The 26,200-nt window shown below is 43.0% G+C and overlaps 1 protein-coding gene across 1 annotated transcript in view; it reads left to right on the top strand.

Moving 5' to 3' along the window:
- The first annotated feature begins 7,742 nt into the window (after positions 1-7,742).
- Positions 7,743-26,200, top strand: part of SLC2A13 (solute carrier family 2 member 13) — a 146,420-nt gene continuing 127,962 nt past the window's right edge. Inside the window, exon 1 of the mRNA XM_071423888.1 lies at positions 7,743-8,594. Within this exon, the coding sequence (XP_071279989.1) occupies positions 8,048-8,594 (547 nt within the window). The 5' untranslated portion in view covers positions 7,743-8,047. The remainder of the gene's footprint in view (positions 8,595-26,200) is intronic.

Below are 26,200 nucleotides of genomic sequence, written 5' to 3'. Positions count from 1 at the left end.
AAATAGATTAAAAAAACCCCATCCAGCTACATTGGTGGAAATAGGACTTTTGAAATACAGATAGAGAAAGAAATAAGCAAGGAAGCAATTACAAATGACAGTGCACTGCAGCTACATCCTCTTTCTTAGCAATAGAAAGTGCTGTTTTTCAACTTCCACATCCCAGTATGATGTCTGGCATGTGTCAGTCAACTTTAGGCACTCTGAATGTATTTTGTCTTTGTACAGGTGTTGCCATTACATTGCAAGAGGTCTATTGTCATTATATTGCTAGGGTTCTATATTGCTAGAGTTTTGCACCTCCTTGCTGTTTCTCATAGGCAGCTCCTCCAAGCACTGACTTTCATCTTCTCTCAGTAGCTAACTGACTCTAGTTTCCCTCAACCAACCAATCTACTCTTTTATTACATTCTTCTTCAGGCTACAGCTGTGGCCTGTTAAAGTCAGGCCTGCTCCTAATCATTAATAATTAACCCAGCTGCAATGCTTTAGGAGGTAAGATTACTTTCTATACTACCTTTATTTACTTATATTCTATCCCCCTACATACAGGGAATTCACATGGTACAATCTCCTTCTCAAAGGTGCCTATCTCTCACGGTACAGGCCTCTCAGAAAAAATCCCACTGAACAAATTTTGATGGATTCATAGTCTGTCATATCCAAAGGGTCAACCGACTTAATGAGTCAGTGACTGGATTCTTCCTGGTCTGATTCCAGTTTCATTTGCAAACTCAGAGAAAGCACTGCTGTACAGTGCTCTGCTCTGAGGTAATGCAGTGTCAGGGCTGACAGCAAAGCCAGCTTTTAACCTGCAGCTTCCAGAATATGGCTTCCACTTCCTGGAAGTTTAATTTGATGGAAATACCTTGCATTGATGAGGTGAGAGTTTATAAAGTAGTGAATCCATACCAGGTCAGTTGCTACTTTTCCAGGGATGGAGAATAGCATTTAGTCATAAATAAGCCTGAAAGCCTTTCTGATTTATTTTTCATTAAATGATAGACAACTGATGTTCTGGTCTTATATAATCTATAGAAGGATTTGGTTTAGAAGTACTGTCCGCCTTTTATGGAAATGGGCTCTCATAATAAAATTTGTTTAGTGAACTGTAGGGGGATAGAACATAAGTAAATAAAGGTAGCATAGAATGTAATCTTACCCCCTAAAGAGTTGCAGCTGAGCCAATTATTAAGGATTAGGAGCAGGCCTGATTTTAACAAGCCACAGCTGTAGCCAATAAGAAGAGTGTTATAAAAGAGTGGATTGGTTGGTTGAGGGGGACTGGAGTCAGTTGGTGACTGTGAGGAGAAGGAAGAGTCAGTGCCTAGAGGAGCTGCCTACAAGAAACATCAAGCAGGTACAAAACTCTGGCAATATGGAACCCTTGCAATATAATGATCACAGTGAACAATAGAATGAAGGAGGTTTGGACTAAAATTAATGGGTCTGCATGTAGTTCTCTTCCTCCTGTATGTCTTCTATGTACACTAGATGCTAGGTGTGTGCTGGAATAGAGTATTAATCTGATTCCAGAAACCTGAACTGACTGAGAGATGGCCTGTTGTCATTCTGGGCTTCCTTGCAGCACTTGAGGAGGTTTCTGTTTGGCAGACAAACAGCTGTGTTGGCGTACATCTGTTTGAAGATCCAGCGTATGAAGAGCATTCCTGGTATCCCTGGAATCTCCTGGGTAGTGTTGTGCCAAGTCCTTGATTTTCATGCTGCTGGGTGTTGTAACTAAGTAATTATAACTTTTACAGGGTAATAATGACTTCATAAGGATTGTAAACTGGCAAAGCATCTTTGCCAGTTTACATCTTTGCCATTTTTTACGTTTGTGCAAGTACACAAATGTAAAAAATCCAAATTGTGCAATGATAAAAGTCTGCATCCCCTTCCACCCCCACGCTCCATTTTGCACTGGCTTTTAGCGTGTGCTGGGCACTGAATTTTAGAGCAATGCATTTAAATGCACAGCCTGACCCTCACCCCTGGATATCTGCACAGATGTCAGTGCACAGCTCTCTATCTCATGGCTGCAGATGCAACCATTGGGGCACGCTGGATTTAGCAGCACATTTTCACATGTGCTGCTGCTGCCTGTGCCAGAGGCTGCTGCAGTCAAATCTTGTTAGATCTTCCTTCTAACAGCCAAAGGAAAGGCAGAAAGGAACTATTCTCCTGCCAAAAACTGAGTCCCTGCTCTAAAGCATAAAAAAGTTGTAGATTTTAAAAATAGAGAGAAAATTTAACTTTGAGAAATGTGCTTCTTACAATTGCATTTTCAATAGGACTGATATGGGTTTGCTGGAATTCATATTTATAGAAAGAAAGAGAGTGAAATTATGCAAAATGTGAGCTCAGATGGTTACTTTGGTAAAGTTACCTGTGATTGATACAGCCTGTGATGTGGTATCTTAGCAACTTTAGCTGTACTGCTGCCAGTCTGTCAGGCAAAGAATGCTTCATCTCCTAGTTTGTCAGCTTCTTTCTGCCATCAACCCTCATCCATACCCTCCTCCTGTGCTAAGACTGTAACTATTCCTACATTTTAAGTGATTTATCTCTTAACACTTGACCAGTAGGATTAAACACATGGCACCAGTGCATTCCTTATTAATAAATTCTGATGCTACTTTCATTTGGAAAGGATTTTACGGAGGAGGTCAATAGTGATGTCCCAGTTTATAGTTTCAGATAAATGCAGTAGAAGGTAAACAACAGGCTAAAAGCCTCACTGCAGAGCAGGACACTCAGGAATAAGAGTACTTTATAGCAGCATCCAGTCAAGGAGAGGTTGTGTGTATGAGACTTCTGTTGAGATATTGGAGAAGGATCTAATTGGGATCTGTACATAAAAATGAGAACCCAAATCAAACACTGGAAGGATTACAAACAACTAAACTGCACTGAGAGCTCAGAGATAGGCACACTCAGATAAATGAATGACTCTGTCAAGATAGAGAAAATGGCTGGAGAAGGAATGTCATATGGGGACCAGCAAGCTATAGAATGTATTGGAAAGTGGCTTCTTTCCAAAGAGACCAAACAACATTGTAGTAGGATGAAGTTTGGAACAAAAGGAAGTCTTATAGCAATACATTGCTTATTTAAAATAGTTTCTAAACTCCTTTTTTCAGATCCTGTTTTTCTCTTGTAGAGAATTCCTTACAGTCTCAACAGTGTATTACCCACACATACCTGCAAACTCAACAAACTGGTGTGATCATCAGTCAGGTTTTGTGTCTTCTCAGTAGGAAGAAATACTTTTTGTAAAAAGTTGTACCCCACCAAGGTTCAGTAAAGGTTTCTGAGCCTTGAGATTGCAAGAAAACTTAACTTGTAAGAAAAGGTTCTGTCATTGCTTTTCCAAGGTTTCAGACATTATATAAGCTGCTGTTATAAACTGTATTTGCTGATCTTTTTTTGCATATTCAGTTAGGTGATTTCCCTCAGCCCAGCACAGTAGTATTTCTCAACTCTTATAGCAACTCTGTTTGGCAAAATATTGTGGCAAAATAATTGATTATCAAAGCAGCATCAGAATTTAAGGCATCATAACAATAACAAACAAGAAATTAGTTTACAAGTCTAAAAACTAAAGGGGTTGGACACTGTATTGCTGAAACCACATGAGGCTAAAGACCTCATGCCCACATGCCCACCCCCACAGCACCAACTGAGATGGGAAGAATTCTTGGTTTGAGGATTTGCTCCTTGTATTACTCCTTTTTTTTTTGTGAAACTAGTTTTATGTAAATCATATACCCATCACTGATAAAGCTGATCTTCTTTTGCCACAGAATCCCATCCTTTTCTGCTTCACTGTCTGTCTAGCTCTTGTGTTCTTGTCTGCACATCAACCCAATTTCCTTTAAGAATCCATCTTTTCCCTATTAAACCTATAATCTTCTTGAGAGGTGCAAAAGAGATTTCCTGAGTCCTGGGCTGAAGCAAATCCATGAATCTGGCCTCCCACTTGCTGGGTGAGGCTACTGACTACCAGACTATCACACCACAGACCTAGAGCATCTCCCTGTGAATCTTGGCTGGAGATTTCAGCACTCATCCACCTCCTTCTGAGGGTCTGCAAAGACAGGAGCTTACTCCTCTGTTTTGGTCTGGCAGAGTTCTGGGCACATTACAAAGTCCTCAGTAATTTTCTGGAAGACATTTTCTGATTTATGCCATGTATCAACAAAATAAAAGCAGTAAAATCCTGTGATTATTCCTGCTCTCTATTGAAACACAAAATTTTGAGTTTTTGAAAGCTGGACAAATTCTTTGATCTACTTCACAACATCCTGGCAAACAATTGTGCAAACACACCTTAAAGGAGAGAATGAGAAAGTGCTGTGAATCTTAACAGTGTTTCAATTAAATACTCAATCTCTTGAAAGCATAACATCATAGCTAAAATCCACTCAAATCCTTCTTTGAATCTGATGCCCTGTCTTAGATTACTGATCATACCTACTGCATTTTGAGTTAATGTGAAATCATCTATAAGTCAGCTTTTATCATGAAATGCAGTACTATAGGTGATCACAATAGTGAAAATCTACAAACAAAACAAATGTTCCATCTTTCTCATGAAGTCAGTCTTCAGTGTAATGCATGAACTCTCACAGCTGAACTTTTTGTTGTCTTTCTTCAGGGAATCCTTTTAAGAGAGAAGCTTGACAGCGTGATCTGATGAGAAATTATGTCTGTTTGTGCTTGTGTTGGGACATCAATTGAAAAAAATAAAAGCTTTTTGTTAGCTCTCTTGAGTCTCTATTAACTGCAACATACAGAATGCCTCCAGCATCTGTGGTGCCTATTAAAAAGATAGGTTGTTTTTGTGACAGCCAGCTGTTGTGACAGTATTCTGTAAAAGCATTCCTTCTAGCTGGCTAGGGATTTGGTGTGAATGTTTTCTGTTTCATGCACTGTGTCCCACATTTTTATTTGGGGCTTACATATAAAAAAAACTAATGAGTGTTATGCTTGTTAGGTAAGTCTGGAGACTTCTGGAAGATTACAGCTTCTCTCCTGCTTGTGCTGTAGAAATGTAAGCCAGTCTGCTCATGGAGAGCTGCTGGACCTGAGGGGACAGTTCCTGGTAGCCCACCTATTTGATCAAGGGAAGATGGTTGATGTAATCTTTTTGGATTTCAGTAAAGCTTTTGATACTGTCTCTCATAATACCCTTCTGGACAGAATGTCCAGCATTCAGCAGTTCAACCAGGGAAAGTGCCAGATTCTGCACCTCGGATGGGGCAACCCTGGATGTATGGACAGACTGGAGAATGAGAGGCTGGAGAGCAGTGCCATAGAAAAGGACCTGGGGGTCCTGGTCAGTGGAAAGTTGAATTATGAGTCAGCAGTGCCCTGGCAGCCTGGAGGGCCTCCTGTGTCCTGGGGGCATCAGGCACAGCAGCACCAGCTGGGCAAGGGAGGGGATTGTCCTGCTCTGCTCTGCTCTGGGGTGGCCTCATCTCGAGTGCTGGGGGCCATTTTGGGCCCCACAATATAGAAAAGACATGAAACTATTAGAGAGTGCCCAAAGGTGGTGAAGGACCTTGAGGAGAAGCTGTGTGAGGAGTGGCTGAGGTCACTGGGTCTGTTCAGCCTGGAGGAGACTGAGGGGAGACCTCACTGCAGTTACAGCTTCCTCATGAGGGGAAGAAGAGGGACAGACCCTGATCTCTGCTCTGTAGTGACAGTGACAGGACCTGAGGGAGCGGCCTGAAGTTGTGTCAGGGGAGGTTGATGTTGGATATTGGAAAAAGGTTCTTCCCCCATAGGGTGGTTGGGCACTGGAACAGGCTCCCCAGAGCATTGGTCACAGCACCAGCCTGACAGAGCTCAAGAAGTGTTTGGACAGTGCTCTCAGGCACATGGGGTGACTCTTGGGAATGGTGTTGTGCAGGGCTGGGAGTTGGGCTTCATGATCCTGGTGGGTCCCTCCCAACTCAGCATATTCTGTGATCACTTCATTCTCGATGCTAGAACCTGGAACTGTTTCTTGCTTTAGTACTGGGTTGGCCCCTATTGGTCTTTACTAAAATAAGGAATGCCCTGTGCCAATCATACCCTGTTACCCAAATATTGACTAAAAATAACTGAATGTTAACATGCATTTAATTATTATCTAGTTCAGGCTTCTCCCATGCTCAAACATGCAAGCTGACCTATTGTATTTAGAAATCTACTGCCACATCTCTCTCTAACTGGATTACCTATATAGACATTATTACACTGATATTATAATTAATTTTAGTAACTACAGCTCACTATTTTATTTAGTTGGTATTATCTGGACCAGTATCAGTATGTCACAGCTTGCTTTGAGGCAGAGGCAAACCTCCAAAGATGCTGTGTGCAGCTGGCCATGTTGGACTTTGCTCCCTCTTCTAATTTTTAAATTCACATGGCTATGACTAGTACTGCTTACAAGGTGTGGGCTGGTAACTGATCCAGTTAATTACCAAAATTCTCTGGGTACTGGCTGGCCTCATTATGAGAATCTCTACAGAAGACAGTTAAGTCAGAAGGAAAATTTTGTCTTATCCATGTACATGCCAACATACAAGAAGTACAAATTACAATATTGTGATATTATGACGTATACTTTTCTCCAAAAATGCATTGCATCTGGAAGGCCCTTCATGCTCATTAGCAGCAAAGCTTGCCTGGGTCCTCATGGAGCTGGGCATCTCTCCCTGCTGACAGGATCCACCAGACTCTGCATCCCGGTGAAAAATCCCCAAAAGACTGTTTAAAAGTGGAATTAGCAAAACACGATGCTCTACTTCAAGCACAAACACGAGAACAAGCTCCAAACTCTGCTCCTACATGGTAAGAAACCTGTCCCCCTCTGAACAACTGCTGGCAATTTCCCCTTTTTTTGGAACAGAATCACAGAATTGTTAGGGCTGGAAAGGACCTCTGGAGATCATTCAACGCCCCCGCTAAGACAGGGTTAGCTAGAGCAGGTTACACAGGTTCCGTCCAGGTGGGTGTCAGTGTCTCCAGGGAGCCAGACGTCCCTGGTCAGCTCGTTCCAGCGCTCTGAGGCAGCAGCGCCGGCTCCAGCTCCCGTGCAGCGGGCACGGACGGGGCGGGCAGGCTCGCTCGGAGCCCCGGCAGCGACAGCCAGGGCAGCAGCGCTGAAGGGGTTCTTGGAGCTGCGCAGCCCCAGGGCCCTTCCCGTTCAACACCCTGAGAACAGGGAGAACAGGGGAGGTGGGACAGTAAATCGACACTAACGATCTGAAATGGTTTCCGCAAGTGAGCTTGGACGAAGAGAGCGGGGAGATCCCAGCAGTGAAAAGCCGCTACTTCCGCGCTCAGCAGCACAGCCAGTGTCACCCCGTGCTTCAGAAAATGACAAACGAACGGACGCAGAACGCTGTCTCCGTTCAAACGACCCAGTTATTAAGCAAACCGCGATCCTTACGCGCCCGGCACCCGGACAGCCCTCCCCAGGCAGTGCGGAAATCGCGCGGGGGGCAGCCCCGGCCGGCGGCCCCTGCTCCTCGGGCAGACGGGGGCTGCCAGCGGGAACAGCTCCGCGGGCTCGGGGATCGGCCCCCGGGCTTGCGTGGCGCCCACCCGCCCAGGGCTTCCTTCCCGGCTTCCCTCCCGACTTCCTTCCTGGCCTCAGCGCCACCGCCAGCCCCGCCGCCCGCGAGTGAGCGCGGCGGGGGCACTCCGTGCGCAGGCGCTCCGGGCCGCGCCTGCTCCGGGCCGCGAGCGGCGGGGGGGCGGCCGAGCCCGCCCCTGCGCCCGCCGGGCCGCGCTCGGCGCTGTCCCCGCCTGCCTCCGCCTCCAGCTCCGCCCGGGCGCTGGGAGCGGCGGCAACTTCCCCTCAAGTCCGCCCGGCGGCGGGGGGACGATGCGACCCAGCTGAGCGCGGCCCGAGAGGGGCGGGCGCGCTGAGGACGGGCAGCGTCGGCAGCAGCGGCAGCCCCGCCGCCCTAGTCTGAGTAGCCCGGCAGCCGCCCGCCTCAGCCCCCTGCCCTCCCCCGGTCGGGGCGGGAGCCGCCGCGGCCGTCCCATGTCCCGCAAGGCTAGCGATAATGTGGAGTACACGCTGCGGAGCCTGAGCAACCTGATGGGCGAGAAGAGGCGGCGGCAGGCGGACGGGTCCGCCGGCTCGGGCGCGGCGGCGGGCGAGCGGAGCCTCATCGCCGCCGAGTCCTGCTCCAGCCTCAACAGCACGGCGTCGGGCGGAGAGCTGGAGCGGGCGGCGCGGCGCCAGTTCCAGCAGGACGAGACCCCCGGCTTCGTCTACGTGGTGTCGGTCTTCTCCGCCCTGGGGGGCTTCCTCTTCGGCTACGACACCGGCGTGGTGTCGGGGGCGCTGCTCCTCCTCAAGAGGGAGCTCAACCTGGACGCGCTCTGGCAGGAGCTGCTCGTCTCCAGCACGGTGGGCGCCGCCGCCCTGTCCGCCCTGGCCGGCGGCGTCCTGAACGGGCTGTGCGGCCGGCGGCCCTGCATCCTGCTGGCCAGCGGCCTCTTCACGGCAGGGTCCGGCGTGCTGGCCGCCGCCCGCGACAAGGAGACGCTGCTGGCGGGACGCGTGGTGGTGGGGCTGGGCATCGGTGAGTGCCGCACCGCCCCGCCCGGCTCCCTCCCCCGCGGGGACCCGGCTCCAGCCCGGCGGGGGCAGCGCTCCCCCGGGGCCGGTTTAACCGAGCCGGGAATGGCCCGTCCCTGCACTCCCGCAAACCCCTTGCGGTGAAGCAGAAGGCGGAGTAGTCCCGGAGTGCCCAAGGCTGGGGAGCTGGCGAGGGAACGCGTGGCTGAGCGAGGTCCGGGCGGTGTGCAAGGGGACGGGGTGTGTGCTTGCCCTCCTCGATTTTACTACAGGTGGTGTAGTCCTGCCCCGTTGCTGGGAGAGTTGTCCGCTTTCTGTACGAGGAGAATGGTCTCGCATCCTTCCTGCGGTTTCATGTTTAGGGTGGTCTGTCAGTGTCGACACCGCACGCCGCAGGCTTTGCACTTGAGGGGGTTCTGGGAAGTCAGGGGCGAGGAGATCGCGTCGGTCTTTCTGAACTGTAAATACCTCTCTGCTGGTTCCCCGCATAGCTTTACTTGGGCACTAAAGGAATGCCTCTGGGGCAAAATGAGGTCTTAATCTCCCTGGTCTGAATAAGTTAACGTTTGCTTTGGAAGGCTTTGGATTTCATTAATGATATACTGAACGTGAATTGCTGCTTTTTATTTGCCTTCCTGTATGGGTTGCAAGCAGTGGGTTCTCGTAAAACTTTGTAGTTGTCCCAAGGAACTTGCAGTGATGAGAACTGTTTTCTCTGACCTATGAGACTGGTTTCTGTGCCGACTATATCCTAAATAGCCCTCAAGTTTGAGTTGCTCTTCAGCTTCAGCTGCCATCCTATCTGGCAGTAATTGAATTATACTCATCATCTAAGGTAGGCTGTATGAGGTTAATCAGAATTCCTGGACTATAGTAGGCTTAGTCTTGCATCCCTTTCTATCTGAAAGCACAAGGACAAATTGAGAACTAAGATTGTTTTTGTCTGTGTAGCAAAGTTATGTTTCTTAGCCATTGGATAATTTTCTGAGTCCTCAGGCTTGTTATAGACACACTTTCTCTGATGCAAATTGTGGCCTTATTAAGGAAGAAAAGTTAGTGAGTCATAATAAGGGCTGTCAGAAACAAAATTGTCTCCATCCATGAAAAGGCTCATGCTGGTTTTCCCGTACAGCAACATCGGGTTGCAGTTTTCCTACCTCAAGTTGGATGGTTCTTTTTTAATTTTTTTCTTTGGAATGCTATCTCTCTGCATGTTTGCTGTTTATTTCAAGACTTTAGACTGCAGAATGTTGATAATATTGGTAATGAAGTTCAGGAGGCAAAACTAAATTTGACTATGAGATTGTATGGATAACAGGAGTTTTGATGGCAATATGTAGTACATATATATAGTGGTAGATACTAAAAATACTAAATGTGATGTCTTTCTGTGTTTGTAAAGCTTGTCGTGTTCCTTTACTGTAATTGGTTACAATGACAACTTTAGGGGCTGTAGAGAAATGAAATGGATGGATGGTTTGCTTGACTCCTGTGTGTGTGTTTTGTAGAGAGATACATAGGCATGTTGGAATTGTCTGACCATTGTGCAAATAAATAATATTCAAATTATTGGAGAGATATGAGACCCGGGACTTAATATAATCAATATATAACCAGAAATGAAAACTAGGAGCCCTAGATCTCTTGTGTGCCCCGGGGAGAGCAATCTTTCTTTGGCCTCTGTCCACATCAGGGGCAGAGGTGGTGGTTCTGCTGGGACTCTGGAGAGCTGAAGTAAGAAAGGAGAAATATTCTGGGGATTTTGGAGCACAAAGACAATAATTTGTGTTTTAAAAATGTGATGTTTTAGCTTTAGCTGACTGCTCTTCTTTATGTGATGTAGCTCAGAGCCAGAAACAAAGCTTTACCTCAGGTTGCTGTGGTTAAGCATGACAAGAGGCTCCAGGAACTGCACAGTCCAGTTGTAACATGGTTTGTTTTACAAAAGAAAAAAACCTGTTGTGGTTCAAAGCTGTTCTCATATAGCAAACAAGAACAGTCTCTACATTAAATCCCCCACCAGAGGGAGCCTGGATAATTTAATGAAGGCATTAGAAATTGGTGGAAGTTTTTTCTTCCCTTTCATCTCTTGGAGACTTCTGACTATCATTTTACTGCCCAAAGTGAGCCAGAGCTTCCTAGTGTTGGTGTGAGAAGTCTGTACAGTAATGTGACACTTCAGCAAAAATACAAAATGCTAAAATGTGAGGGTGCAGGGGTGTAGTATTACAAATGCTTTCCTACCTGAAAACCAGTAAAAACTTCTTAACTGTGTATAATTTTATACATTTCTTAGGTTTCTTTCCTGTAGCTCTCTGCAAATTGCCCATCAAAAGGTCTACTCCAGATACATGTGGGGTTTTTTTGCATTTACTAAGTGAATTACTGTGTTATGATCAGTCCTGTGGTGCTGTAAAAGCAGATGTGGTGATGTTCCTTCTGCCCTTGCTGGTGGCAGGGTAGATTGGTGTTAATTTTGTCTGTGTGAGAAAATGGCTCTTTTTCTTGTGACTGTGATTTATAAAGGAATAAAGTTAAACTTTCAAGGCTGAAAACCAGAGGATATATGCTGAAATGAGGAACATCTCTCATTTGTCTGTCCTGTCCATTTTTTACCATTTTCCTTAGAGCTGTTTTGAAATGGAAAAACTGTCCTTTTCCTACAGCCATTACAGGATGAGATGTTTCTGGAAATAAAGACTTTCTCTCAAGGACAAGCCTAAATCCTCTTTTATTATAAATGTTGAATAGATTTTTATGGTGGAAACTGTTATATTCCCTTTTCTGTCCCTCTTTCCCTCAGTATTAATACAAAATATAGAGAATGCATAAAAAGGGAAAACATGTTCAGCATGAGCTTAGAATATCCTTAGATCTTTTCAGATCTAAATTTCTAAATACATAGTTCATGACAGTTGCAGGCTAAATGGCTTAAGAAGAAGGTTATGGCTGTTATTCCCTCCCATCTGCCCCTTTCCAAGCAGTTCTGGTGCCCTGGACTCTTTAGGAATTTGTCTGAGCCAGATGTCAGCAGTGCAACACTTGGACAGATATTCCTTACAGCAAATGGGGGCAAAATCCAAACAATTAGGAAATTGGATTGCATGAGCTTGGTAACACTTAGTATGAGCTTAGCTAGGTAAAGAAGTTATTGGTTCAAATTGTGTTTGGACCTTTGGCATCTGATAATGGTGAAGGCCTCCTGCTCTTGTGTTGGCTGCTGTAGTTTGGTTACTGTGCCTGAGAGGAAGGCTGGGCTCTTCACTTGGCTCATATTTGCTCTGTCCCAAAGCCTGAGGTCAGGCCAGAACTGAAACAATAAAAGCAGGAACCAGGCATGACTGGAGAGTTATTTTTCCTGAACACTTGCTGTCTTGAGCAGGAAGGCAAAGAGTGAGAAGGGTGCTCACTGGGGCTAAACCAGACACTAGAAAGGATAATAATAAACAGCCATGTTTGCAAAATCACTTCTTTCTTAGGCTGTGATCGGTCCAATGTCCCAATTTGCTGAACCCTTTGGCCATGGTTTGCCAACAGCTCATCTGTCTGCAATGGGTGTTGTTCATCCTTCTGTCATCTGGGGATGCTGAAGGTTTTAAGCTTACAGCTGGTGTAGGTGGGTGTTGGCATGGTGCTTCAGGGAGTGAGCTGTTCAGGTTACTTTTTCAAGAACATTGCATACCACCTGTGGAAGGAAAGCAGTTGGAGCAGAGCTCAGGAAGTGACAGCATTGAGCTTGCTCCTCCATAGCTGATCTCTGTCTTGATGTACAATCATTAGCTGGATAATTAGATACTCCTGTCTTGTTTGGCATGCAGAATAAATGGTGCTCAAATAGTGATCAGCTTTTCAGGTTTTGTTTTCTTGCTGAATGCTTAGGCATTACTTAATGCACACATTACCCAAGCTCTCATGAAAGCAGAGTTACTTAGGATTACAGAATGTGTATGTTACTGAGTCTGCAGTGCATTGGGGACCTGCCTGGTTAGATGCCTTATCTTCTCCTTTACTCCTGTCTTTCATACATGAGGTTTCTTCACAATGTAAGCCACTGCTCAGTGTGCTCAAAATGTCTCTAGTATTTTTTTGAAAGGCTATATTTGAATCTGACATATGTAGTGCATCTGGTAGCATCTTTTGACTACATATGTAGGTCATTTCCTGAGCAGAGGAAACAAGACTATACACAGAATTAGGCAGGAGTGAAAAGTTCTGGCATATGGTTGTGGCTCCCCTGGTGGGGTTGGCTTCTATTGACAATAAGGTTCAATGCCAAAGGACAAAAATAACCAAATTTATCCAAAGGACTTGCATCGTGTAGTGCAAACTCTGTATGATATTTGAAGTGGTTAAAACAGGTCTGCCATATAATCTGGACTACTAGATATGCTGTGGAAATACTAGAAAATACCTGGTATGACATGTTGCCTATGAAAGGTTAGGATATGTGTGCTGGTTTTTATTACCTTTTTTTTTTTTTTTTTTTTTTTGAATATGACTGAGCTTTTTCAGGTATTTTTTCAGTGTATTTTTATCTTGGAAAACCAGATTAATCTTCTCATCCTCCCTCAGCAACCTGATATGGGAAGCTCTGCAGCTTCAGTCTGTTTTTATAACTGAGTGTCCACCAGGTTTTTTTAGAGTTTATACCTTGGTACATTTTGGAGTCACCCTCAACCCCCAAATATGCTGTGCTGCTTCTGACAGATGCTTGTAATTTTCAGTCCAGAGGTTCATAGCTATTTTTACCTCTGGAGACAGTGGTTTGTTAGTATAAGCTGGCAGTAGAGATGGAGGGGGATGGAGAGAAATTTCTGGGTTGTTGCAATTGATTCTTGTGCTGTCACTGCCCACAGATGGTCACCCAAGCTTCCAGGGCCTAAAGGTACTGACATTACTGTGTGTGCTCAGGATTGAATCTCTGTATTTTAGGAGATTAATCTATTCCTGGGCAAAAGCATCTGGAAGAATACATTAGCTTCTGATTGGAGCTGAAATCTTTCAGGGTACCAGGATTAATTTAAGATTAAAAACTGTTTATTTTGAAGTCCTCTAATTTTGTGTGCCTTGGACAGGATATACAGTACTATGCTCAGTTCACTGGCACATCAGTAAGCACTGACTCCATTAATGTTTTGTCTGATGGTGTCATACAAAAATCAGCAATTTGCACAGGAATGTTGCTACCTTATATTTAGTGACCATTTCAGAATAAAATACTAAGTGCACAGAGTTATATCCAAGAAAATGTTGGGATTTTTGATTCTTCTGGACACGCTTTAAAGTCATAAGGGAGGTGTTTTGGCCTTTTTGCTATTGTTTTTATTTAACTTAAGAAAGAAATTAATTCCCATAGTTCAGAAACCTTGAATTTATTTTCTGTCTTTAAAATATGGGAATTTTTCTAAAATAATTTTCCCTGTACTTGGTCAAACTGTTCTGTTAAAATAAAATCCAAAACCCTGTTGGATTATCTTTGTTTATTTTGGAAAAATATAGAAAACATCCATTTCATAGGTGACATAAAATTGAAATTATGGTCTTCTTACTCCTGATAAAAAGGCAACTTGAAGGAAGCTTGTAGTGTTAAACACAAGTGTTTCCTTACCTTGAAAAATTCATGTGGGCACTGTAGGTGGGCTTATTTTCAGAATGCTTTGTTTGCTACAGGAAACAGTAGTAGCATCCATTTACTGTGATGTTAGAGACAGCAAATTGTTCAGCTGGAGCTCTTGGGTCTGAGTGACTTGTTTGGCTGAAGTTTGCACCAGTCCTGTCAGCAGAGGCACAAGTCAGGGTATCTGGGGACAGTCCAAGCAGCAGATTCGAGCTGCTGGCCGCTGTCTCGTGCTCTGCACTGTCAGAACTTGCACCTAATTTTTTTTCTGAGCATACTAATTTGTACTTTGCCAATTGTAATCTGAGAAGCAATGAAAAAAGAAAAAGAATCCCTGAAAGGAGGTGCTGAAAAGAGGAGGTCTTTTAAATTATGTTTTTCCTTACCTCATTATCAGTAGACTTCAAGATTACTTACAGCAGATGTATGCTCTTAAGGGGAATTTTATAGAATATATCTTATTTTAAAATACACTGATTTCTTTTAAAAATAGTATTTTAAGAATCTTAGGGATTATTACATTCAAATATGGTAAGCTTTTGGGTTGCAAGTCCTACAGAAGTTCTGAAAATTGGTGATTCCTACTTGAGATGGTTGGACTCAAAGTGAGAAACTGTGGCTGTGTGGCATGCTGGCCCCACAGAGGTATAATGGGCCTGATGGATAGCTTTGTTTGCAAAATTGCTTTTTGGGTCTTCATCAGTGGGCTTTCACATCTGACCTGTGCAATCAGTGTTTCTGGTGTGCAGCTTGTGAAGAGCATGGGTCTGCATTGAGCTGCTGGAAGCCTGAACCCAGTGACTGATGCACATCAGGAGAGCAGAGTTCCACCTTTGGGCTTCTCTTTGCAATGATTATGCCTCTGAACAAGTATCATAAGAAGCAGTTGTTAATTCTGTTGTAGAGATCTTGTCTAACACAGCTCTGGATGAGTCTGGAGCCATCTGATTACTTTTGCTAAACTCTGTAAGTCTTGTGATGCAACTTGGGTGCAAACTCTTCTAAAATGTATTTTGCACATGATAGTTGTAGAAATGAAGATTTAAAAGCACACGTTCTTCTTCTTTCCATTTCTGATCTTCCTCTGATTTGTTGTCAGATTTAGACTGGTTTTGTAAAGGATTTATTCAAAGTAAATGCATGTTCTGAAGGGGATTTTTTCATAGGTGGTTTCTTATTTTGGCTTTTTATATACCCAGTCACTGAACTTAGGTTTCTTAGCTCAGACAGTCTGTCCCTCCTTCCTTCACAATCCCTTCTAGCCATGGTGCTGGCTCAGATGAAATGCCACACAGTGACCCCAGAGCCCCTCTCCCCCTCCAGCTGGCTGTGGATGGGCCACAACATGCTTTCAGCCATGGGGCTGGCCAGTGTGTTCCCACTTCCCCCCAGGTTTGGTCTCTTGCTCAGCTGAACAGTAAGGGTGTCTGCCTCATCTGGAGTTGGGGACAGTCTTCCTTTTGTGTTCCTCCCTTTCAAACCACAGATTCTTGTTTGGAGTCCCCATGAGTGCCCTAGGGATTGCACCTGGGTTGACTTTCTTTGGAGTTCTGCCATCATTTCATGAGGCTGTGTGCTGGTGAGCTCAGACACTGAAGCAGTTGTGTAAATTTAATAAAAAAAATAGAAGTCTATGTTTATTGATGAATGCAACTTTTTGCCTTTACCTTGGGCTGGTCCTTTAGTTGTCACTCAGGGGCTTTTCCCCCCCCTCCTCTGTAGCTGGGTTTTTTAGTTCTGTATATTCAGGAGTCATCAACCCAGCTTCTCTGCCTGAACTTTTCTTCCACCCTCCTCCTTGATTTTTCCAGTGTAATTCAGCAAGGGAGCAGCTCTCTGGAGGAGGTTTGTCCTCTGTGACTAATCTGAATGGCTTCTTGGTTCTCATTAGAGCTGATGTTTTCCAGGACCACCTGGCACTGACCTTGGGGCTCATCCTTTGTGAGTGTTCTACAGCAACAAGCATATTCTACTCCTGAGTGACAAGACAACTTCCAGCCAAAAAAAATTTCCAGGCAGGAATACCTGATGCTTTTAGCACAGGGGCTGTCAGACACTGCAAGGCTGAACAGTCTTCAGGGGCAAGTAAGGATTCCCTTTCTTCTCTCTGAAGGCCTGGCAGTTGCTTCAGGTGTCAGTTCTAGAACTTTCTGGTGTCTTTTCAACACTTTATTTGGGAAGGTCTAATTTCCACAAGTCTCATCTCAAGTGGTGGCTTTGAGGAGCTCCCTAATCTAAGGAACAGCCAGCCAAGCACATGCAGCTGCATGCTCAGTTGTCTCTGAGGCAGGAGTGAAGTGGCTGTCAGTCTCCAGATGACAGACGCAGAACCAGGAGATGCCAGAAATGGTGGAGAACCTGCTGCGTAAACAAAAATGTGTAGCTAAAATTAAAGTCACCTTGACATCACCCATATTTTCATAGTCTAGACAAAATGAAATAGTTCTAGAAACTTGGTACCATAAGTGGGAGCCCTATGGCAAGAGTTTTCAAGCCTTTTCCCAGAAGTGGGAGTTTCTGCAGGCTAACCTGCAGAAACAAGAAGTAACAGCCCTTTTGTTTCCCTTTTCATTTGTTTGGGAGCCTCATGTACATGGTTTTCTGTACTGTTGCTTCCCTTGAAAGAGAAGCAAAACCAGTGATTGTGGTTTTAATGTGTCTATGCATATAATCACTTTGGAAAAATGTTTCCCAGCAGCTGGAAGTATTAGGTATGTGTTTGTGTTGAGCCACAGCTCTTCTGCTTTGCTGCCTTTCTCTGGGAATACAGGGGCATGCATTCTAAGTTGGAAAGAGCAGAAGAACATGCCTGGGGTTACACAGGTTGTGTTGCCATTGCTGTGGCCATGTAAACAGGGAATGTGTTCTGGTGAGTGCTGCTCTGAGAAACATCTGCTGAATGGATTGCTGGCATGTGCCAGTGGAAGAATCTTTTTAATTTCTGCTTGCTCATAAGAAATTCTCTCCTGTTCCTTCTCCTAAATACTTTTTCTGTGCAAGAACCCTACAAAGACTGACCAATCTCCCTTTCTTAGTAACACTGGATAATTCTTTAGGTATGTTTTCATAGTTTTAGCACTCCTGCTCTTGGTTCACCAGATAAGAACTTTAAACTTAGTCCTACTTGAAGGTGCCAATAATTTGAACTTCAAATCCATCTTGAACTGACCACCCTTCTAATAAATGGGTGGATATCAAAGTTTTGCATTGGGTTGTTCTTTTCTGACTGTCTTCTTTTCTTCAAATTGAGGGTCATAAAAGCACAAAAGTGACCTTAGTGTCATTAAATAACTTCATGTTGTTAGGACTGATACGTTGCTGTGAGCAGTGCCATTGTTCATAAGCCATTGATTACTTTATTCTAATAGTAAAGTTAAATATTGGTACTATTTGAATACTATAGCAATTGCCTTGATTCATGTCTTTCCCTGAGCTGTCTTCTGCAGTTCATCAGCTCTTGCTTTTGCATCTCTCTCATTTCCAAGGGCAAGAGATGAGCAGATCTGGAAGTACTCCTCCTTTTGCCTAGTGCAGTACCAGAGCAGAACTGCTGTGCCCAGAGGAGCAGGAGCACTGGTGCCATCCTGTTCTCATGCCTTGTGGTGCAGTTTAGCCTCAGAAACAAGACCAGACCAGCTCCTGTTTGCATCCCTCTGATTTCCTCCCTTAAATTACCATTGATTCTTGTTCAAAGCCTATAATGGTACTACAATACTTGGAATCTGTGATTCTTTGGAGTTTTTATCTAATATTATGAAAATTCAAACACCATGACCCTTTAGGTTTTGCAGCACTAGTCGTGGAGGAGCTTGCAGTACTTAACCTGGAAAAAATAGAGTTATTGTTTTACTCTATCATTAGCTTACAAAAATGAATAGGCAGTCAGGATTCAATAATTTCTTTATGGAAGAGTTAGATGATCCTGATGCTAAAGACAACTAACTTCTAAGCATGTTGCAATTTTTTTCTCATGCTTTTGTAGCATAGGTTTCACATTTCACCTGTAAAAATTGTCAACATTCCAATTGTAAAAATTATCAGGAGTTAGGAAAGAAAAAAAAAAGCTACTATCTTAAAAGTGCCTGAAGAAATTCAGAAGCAAAACCTCTTTATTGAAACTAATAAATATACTTAATAAAGTACTTATGAGATTTTTATAGGGAGAGTGGTAGCTGACTAAATAAATTATGATGAAAGCCATGACAAGAAGGCTGTAGCAACTTCAGCAATCTAGAAATATAACAAGCACAGAGCCTACATGAGATATTGGAGGCAGGGAATATTTTTACTGCCTCTTTGAACATGTCACTGGAGTGCAATTGGGAACAGGGACAGCTGGGAGCCTAAATTCTTTTATAGCTGGTGGAGGATGGTATAGCAGAATCCCAGAGTCAGAGGGCTCAAGTCAGATTTAGTGCTCCTTTTTTCCAATAGGTGATAGTAGGAAAGAAATACCCATTCTTATGGCATTTTTTGTATGTTTAAGGTTCAGGTCAGTGTGCTTTATTTGCTGTTCCTAGTTGTATGAAGACCCACTCTGCCTGTTATTTTGAACTTTGCTGCTTGTAGCTGCCTACCTAGGAAGTTTTGTTTATGAAGTTAAGGAGATAAAAATCATAGGGACCACCCCTAAGTACTTGCTCTCTGATTTGGTTAGTTAATTTTTTTAGGATTGTTGGTTGGAGCTGTGGTGGAGAATGTGGAGAGTGTGAGGAGAAATCTGAGGAAGGCAGTGTGGTAATGGATGAACTGCAGCAGGCTGAGCATGGAGGAAGTGGTGGATAGGTCCAAAGCTGTGTGTACTTTAAGCATGCACTTCAGCAGATGTTTGCATACAAGTGACCTTTTCTGTTTGTTCACAGGTCCTTGATTATTGGACTGTTGAGGTCAGTAGTAGCTATGTCAGCACAGGAATGGGGAATCTGCCTGAGGGGAAAAGGTAAGACTGGTTTTATTCACTATGGAGTTCAGCTAAGTCTTTTGCCTGGTAGACTCCCTGCTCCTGCATTAATCATAGGTGCTGCTGACCTCACCAGTCCAATTCAGATTGGAACAGCTTGGTACAAATGAAATCCAAAGCCACCTGGGCAATTTCAGGATCCTGAAAATACAGGTGGAAAGGCTAAAATGTTGCACATAGGCATTCATGATGTTTTACCCCTAAAATTCAATCATTGTGAGAATATTTTGAGCTCGTACTTGTGTCTGGTTTTGTCCTGTGTGTTGTTCTTGGTTAGGAGAAGAAATAAAGCACAGATCCTTCGTCTTGTAATGATTGACTGGTGTGTTCTTGGAAAAAATCACTGAGCAGAAACGTGGGCACACATTGAGTAGAGCATTACACAAATAATGTTAGTTAACTTCTCTTTTAGTGAGTGGGAATGTACTTTACTAAGTTCTTCGACAATTTGGATGAGACTATACTATTTATCATAAAATCTAGCATTATGTAGGGCACAATATTTGTTTGCACCTGTGTGTCTGTGTGATTTCCTCTGTGCATCTTGCCATCCTGCAGGTTTAGGGCTTCACTCTGCTCCTGAGCCCTGGAGCAGGTTTTCCAGCTGGGGTACACAAAATATTATCATGTTCAACAGCCTGTGTGCTTCTGAAAAAGCTGGAGTTTCATGGTATATTTTTTAGGTCATGCTTTGTTGTTTCACCTTCTGTTGTGTCTCTGATGGTGACTTTAGAATAAGAAGAGATGCTGTTTGTGTTTTGGCTTTGATTCTGCCTACTCTGTCCCCACCTACTCCTCCCCTTCATTTCAAAGACGTCTGTTGTATCAGTCTGCAGGCCTCTCCCTGATTCAAAGTTAATTGCTTTCCTGACACCCATGTAATATCTGGGCTATTAACCATTATCCTCTTAGATGTGGAGTGGTTCCTTGCACAGGAGGAAACAGTACTCCAAGCTTGTTATGCAGAGTGCAGAGAAGCTTCTCCTCATAGCTCAAGATCAGCAGTCCTGTCTCCTCTGTAACACCAGTTGGATCTTTAGCAGGATCCAAGCCACCTGTTTGAAACAGTTGTGCTTAATCTATTCAGAAGCTAATTCTCAGTAATTCACCTTGTCGTGGTGAAAGTTCTAAGGGACTGTGTGCATGTTTTCTGGTATTTTTTGTCTAGAATATTAACATGTTTCTGGCTGACTTAATAGAGCCTCTGCTTGTATGCTCACTTTGATCCCTGAGTATGGATTTGTTTCAGATGAGTTGCTGGGGCATCAGTCTCCTTGGCAGTGTTCTGGTTGGATGAGGGTGAGCCTTGGCTGCCTGTTAGCCTGCTCTCTCAGGCTTTGGTATTCATTCTGCTTTTCTTTCTGGAGACTCTTTGTGGGATACATGGGATGGAACTGTGCTTGTGTGTTAAGTGTGATGGGGACTTCTTGTGAACTACTTTGCTGCAGTCAAACTAGTCAGTTTTTCAGTTTTGCTGGCTGCAATGGCTTCTTACCCTCAAGTTTCTCCAGGGGGTTTCATTTGGGCTGGGATGTAGGGAAATCAGTCCTTGCACTGGTGCATAGAACGTGGAACTGGAAGTGTGAGTGCTGAAGCAGCACTGTTTGAACCTCAGTAATTCATTTGCCATACTTGTCTTTCCTAGCCCATGTTGGTGAGAAACAATGTCTGATCCTGGCCTTCTAGACAGCCACAGTGGGAAGTGGGAAGGAATGCAGACATCTGGAGAGTTCCACATGTGTGGGTATGCACAGAAAGAATTGAGTAATGAAATAAAATTCTATTGCTGAATATTTTAATTAGGAGTTGATTGTATTTTTGTGGTGAGGAAAAAGGAGATTGAAGATGGTTATGCAAGAGCATACTGTAAACCAAGTGTACAGATTTTCAGGATTAATGTGTTTGAAACAGATTCCACAGCTGTGCTGTGGAGGACAGGAGAAAATATGAAGAATGGCTTTGGGATATGGGACCATTCTTTCTGCTTTTAGTGGCTGATACTGCTGACAAATAGAAATACAAACCAAAGAACACTCAGAACAACTGTGAAAAGGAGACAGAGTAAAGCAAATACTTCTCAACCTATTATTGCTTTAGGGATGCATGAAAGGTAGATCTCAAGATGACAAGCAGGAGAGATTTAAAGTGCTGAAAGCACACACTGCATTGCAAGCATAGTCCATGAGGAGCTTTTCTAGCTGTTATATTATTGCAGTAGGTTACAAGTCTTAGGGAGGAGGATTCTGTTATTAAGGAGGTTATCTTTGGTGACAGGAAGAGTAGCATTCTGCTAGAGCAGTTTATTCCCAGCCTCTTGACAACAGCCTGTCATCAACATGTGTGCTTTGCAATGGATAGTAAAATTCTATGGGGAAAATACCGTGATTTTATTATTTTCTTACTGTATGCAAGTATAAATAATGCTAAGTTGGCAGGTAGGAGAGCATAGTGACAAATTTGGAGATCTGGTCACCTATGAGCCTGTTTTGTGCTTCATTGTAGGTTCCTAGTGCTTCATTAGAAGCTATCACAACTGGTTCCATTCCTACTCACAGTTACTTTATTAGTGCTCAGTTTAATGATTCTTCCCAGTATTAATTAATTCTGCTTTCTGATGTTGCTCTCTTGCAGTATTGTCAGCAGTCCCTACCTTTTGTTTTGGGAAATAAGAAAGAGGAAGTAGGCCAAAAATATTTTAAAATGTAAAAAAGTGATTTTTACTTTTGAGTGGAAATTCAATTATCTGTAGCCAGGTTTTACCATAATTGATGTTTCAATTAATTCTTGCTATATGAAGATTTAATTAAATACTTTAATTAAAAAATCAGGTGAAATGTGATATAGGGAAAATCAAGATGGGAGATAGTAATTACTCGATAGAGTTTCTTTGGAATGAGTCCTGTGAGGATTCAGACATCCTTCCCTGCTCTGGTCTAAGACTTTTCAGTTATCCTCAAGTATGGAAATTTCTTAAATTTTTCTCAGTGAAAGTGGAGTAATGCTGTAATCACAGGGCTTGCAAAGTTTATTTTTTAGAGAGATCCTGGATTTAGTTATTTTTCTCAGTGGTAGCTTGTGCATTAATCTTTTCCCTTAAAGCTTGAACCTTAAATGAGATTGTCTTGTCACTTTGAAGAAGAATGTGGCTTCATTTATAACTAAAAACTTTTCAGTTTTAAGGATGGAATCCACCTCAAAGTGGGAGCAGGTATGAAGGAGTTAAAATTTACTACCCTCCAGTAGCTGTGGCTCAAGTACAAAAAAGCTGTGTCACTTGGAGGCTGGCAGACAGAAACTGAAGCAGTGGAGTATTTCATTGCCCAGCTTGTTATCTGACAGCTTACACTGATTTATTGCAACTTGTCTAGTGCACGTCCCAGGAAAAGCAGATTCTATCTTAGAGATACTTGCTGTATCTGTGTTAATTGGAATGGGACTGGCAGATATACTTTTTAAAATTGCAGCACCTAATTTTTCTTAAAATTTCTCATTTCCACTATTCTTTCACTGTATAGGGGCAACGCAGCAGACTGACAGGAGAATCAGTGCAGTGCCCTGAGTTGCAGAATGGCACTTCAGATACCCATCTTTATTTCCTCTTAATCTTGAGGTTATCTAAAGTTATCAAAGTCTTGTATCACTTCATGAGATTTAACAAGAGCAATGCAGCATTTGCCCAGCTTTCTCTGTAGGCTGACCTGGAGCTCTGCCTGAATCCTCCCCTGCTAATGTGCCTGGAGAGTGAAAATGGGGCAGGAAAGAGCTGCTCTGCAGGGGGACTCAGGAGTTGTGCTTGGCGCTGAGTGAGGACCTAACAAAGTGCAAAGTAAACACTGAAGTAAAGCAGCTGTTACCAGAATTACATCTGCTGTTTGGAAAATGACTGTCAATCACAATGCATCTAGAGAACTGCAAGTTGTCAAAAATTGAAAGTCATGAGAGCAACATTTCCCAGAAAGCTCTTTGGCAGTCCATTTCCCTGACAAAATTTAGCAGTAATTTCTTTCCACCTGCAGCATCCATCCACTCCTGGTTGGCTAAGGCTTCCTCAGCTTTTTGTCCCTTAGATGTTGGTAATGGAGTAGTTGATCTGTTCCTTTTTTCCTTTTAGCACTTGACACTTACTGTCTTGCTTTTGTCCCCCTCAAGTGCAGCAGCCTCATTCTTCACTTGTAGCTGCTTGTTTTTTGTCACTATAAGCCACTGGTGGAAGTAAATACACATCAGAAGTGTTTAAAGCCACCTTGTATCCCTTGACAACTTGAATATTACACCATGAGTGCTGCAGTTGTGATAGTCTAGGAGAGCAGTCACAAGTCATTTCCATGTGCAATCCTGTGTGACATGAAGAAATTGGCTTATCCCTCTGCTAAGAGCACTCTAATGCAAGATCCTTGTGCTTATAGTTAAAACCCTCTCTGAGACTACCACTTTTCTTGAGAGATCTTTACTTGGGATTCCTCCATAGGATGCTCTTCTATTACAGTTGCATGCACTGGCACTGAGCAGCTGTTATGGAATTGGTAGCAGGGAAACTCCAGATCATGCGGAGAAGGACCCTTAATATTGCACTTAAATATCACATATAGTATCTATATGTGATACCTTAAATATCGCACTTAAATATCTATATTTTAAATATCTAGTGGCAACTAGATATTTAAGCTTAGCTGCTTCTCTTAAAGCAAAGAAGTGTGCAGCACTGGTTGACTTAACCCATGGGCACTGGGAAAGGCCTTGCTCTCCCTGGCATGCAAAATGTGGGTGCTACAGAGGGTACCTTGAGGAAGAAGTACTGCACTGATTTCTACCACCCCCCACCCTCCAATACTGCAAATATTTTCCCATATGGTCATAAAGAAAGGAGTTTTATTTTCTTTACATGGATCACTTGTTTTTGTAGACACAAGCTTGATTGTATATGAATCTGCTAGTGTAGAAGGAAACTGAGCAATTGCTGTGATTCCTATATTTTCATTATAACTGTAGTTATACTTACATTACTGTCGTGAGTGCTACTTGCATTATAAAGACATCATTGAAACCTAGATTATAAAATCAAGCCTTAGGCTGTAAAAGGCTTACAAGGCTTTTGTTTATTTTTTAGAGTAATAGGTACAAAACCATATAACTGGTACCTGTCTTCCTACCAGTCATGCTGTTTTCTGCACAAGTGGATAAATGTAGCAATTCCTATAAAAATATAGTTCTGTGTGTTGAATGTTTGCAATGTATTTACCCATGGCAAGCACAAAATTACTAGGAATATACATTAGATAAACATTATTTTTTGAATGGCTTTCCTGAATAGGGAATGAAATCATTCAATGTTATTTTTTCTCTAAAATGTTCTTTTGTTTCTCTAAAACACTAAATTTGCAATGAGATTAGTCTTTCTAATTTTTATTTTTCTTTTAATTAATTGCAAATTATGGGTAAGAATATGGGTTCTTCTGCTAATCTTCATCTGAAGCTTCATGTTTAGAGACAGTTGCTAGACTTGAAACCCAGTGTAACCTAAAGCAAGTTACAGAGAAGTTAACCAGTTTCACTTGTAGAAAGAGACACTGTTAAAAACAATTTAAGTCTTAGTTGAAGAGTATAACTTTAGCTTTCAGGTATAACCTGAAGGCATGCTTTTGGCTGAGTTCAGCTTCCAAAGCTTGTTCATGTTTATATAGATGTCACTTGCCTTAGAATTCTTGTAAGTTGGGTAAAACATCACTGTAGTAGAATTAGGGAAAAAATGGTTTATAAGCAAAAGTGTAAAGTTACAAGGAAACATTTGTTTTCTGTATAGCTTTCAAACCATTATCCTTGTCCTCTGAAAATAAAATTTCTCTACACAGAAAATACGTGCTGATCCTTGAAGCATTCAACCATTTTTCTGAGGTTTTTGATGTGGGATTGGTTTTTTCCAACCATGTAAAGATTGTGTTTATAATTCTGACTTTCTGGCATGTATGGGCAATGCAGATGAGCCCTGATGAATCTTTCTGGGTCACTATAAAACCACATTTCCCTGCTGGAAATTGCAGTTTGTGTGGCTGAGTCAGCAGAAGGAGACAGATTGGCACCCCCAGCCTCTCAGTTAGTGCTTATGGTGATCTGTGCCTTAGCACAATTCTGTGCCAGCCACCAGATGCAAAGCCTCCAGGGGCAGTGGGGTGGCTGGGATGGGGATGCTCATCCAGATCCCCGGCCTTGCTGGATGGGGAGCAGCCACTGGGTGGGGAAACAATTCCTTGTCTGTGCCTGGGGCTGCCTCAGGACCTGAGCACCTTCAACTGCTGGTTCTTCCTAGGTGTGAGCAGCACCTACGGTGCAGTCTGCTGGGGCTAGGGAAGGTCTACAGAAAAGCACTGCTTATCTCAATTAGTATTTATTTAAACTGAAACCACTCTTGAAGTAGATCAAGTAGTGCTTGACTTAGGTGTTTATACAAGCTGTCATAAAGAAAACTGCTATGTTGTATTCATAATTTTCAAGTGAAAATAAAAAAAAATGCTCTTATTTTCTCAAGTGAGAAGTTTTTGCCATGTGATAAAAATAAGTGTTGAGTGGTATAAACATCTAGGCTGCTTTACTCTTTCACAATGAAAGGTCTGCATCTTACAATGCAGTTACAGATTTTTGCAAATAGTCTTGATCAAAATTAATTCAGAAACAGAACAAATTAGAACTTTTTCCTAGTTGCTTTTGGTAGCTTTTACTCGCTTCTAGGGTTGATTGTTATTTTAGTATTGCTATAATGATTCAAAAATGCATTTCTTCATGATTTCTTTTATCTTTCTGAAATGGAATCTCACAGATATGAGCTACAGGCACAGATTCCCCAGTATGGCATTCTCAGTGGGATACTCAGGAACTCAGGCAGCTGGGTGGGTTCTGGCTGGGATTTTCCCAGCCTGGATTAATAGGAACAGATGGTAGCCATAAAGAATGACTGAACACAGGTAACTAATTCCAGGTTGCTGAGAAGTGTAAACTGACATCTGTAGTGCTAGGTGTGGTCATGTGGTCATAGGCTTGG

Source organism: Agelaius tricolor, unplaced genomic scaffold, assembly GCF_023055355.1.
Source record: "Agelaius tricolor isolate 1412-34295 unplaced genomic scaffold, bAgeTri1.0.p SCAF_3, whole genome shotgun sequence".
In the NCBI taxonomy this organism is placed as follows: domain Eukaryota; kingdom Metazoa; phylum Chordata; class Aves; order Passeriformes; family Icteridae; genus Agelaius; species Agelaius tricolor.
The sequence above is the reverse complement of the archived record's forward strand: the minus strand, read 5'-3'. Positions and strand labels throughout refer to the sequence as shown.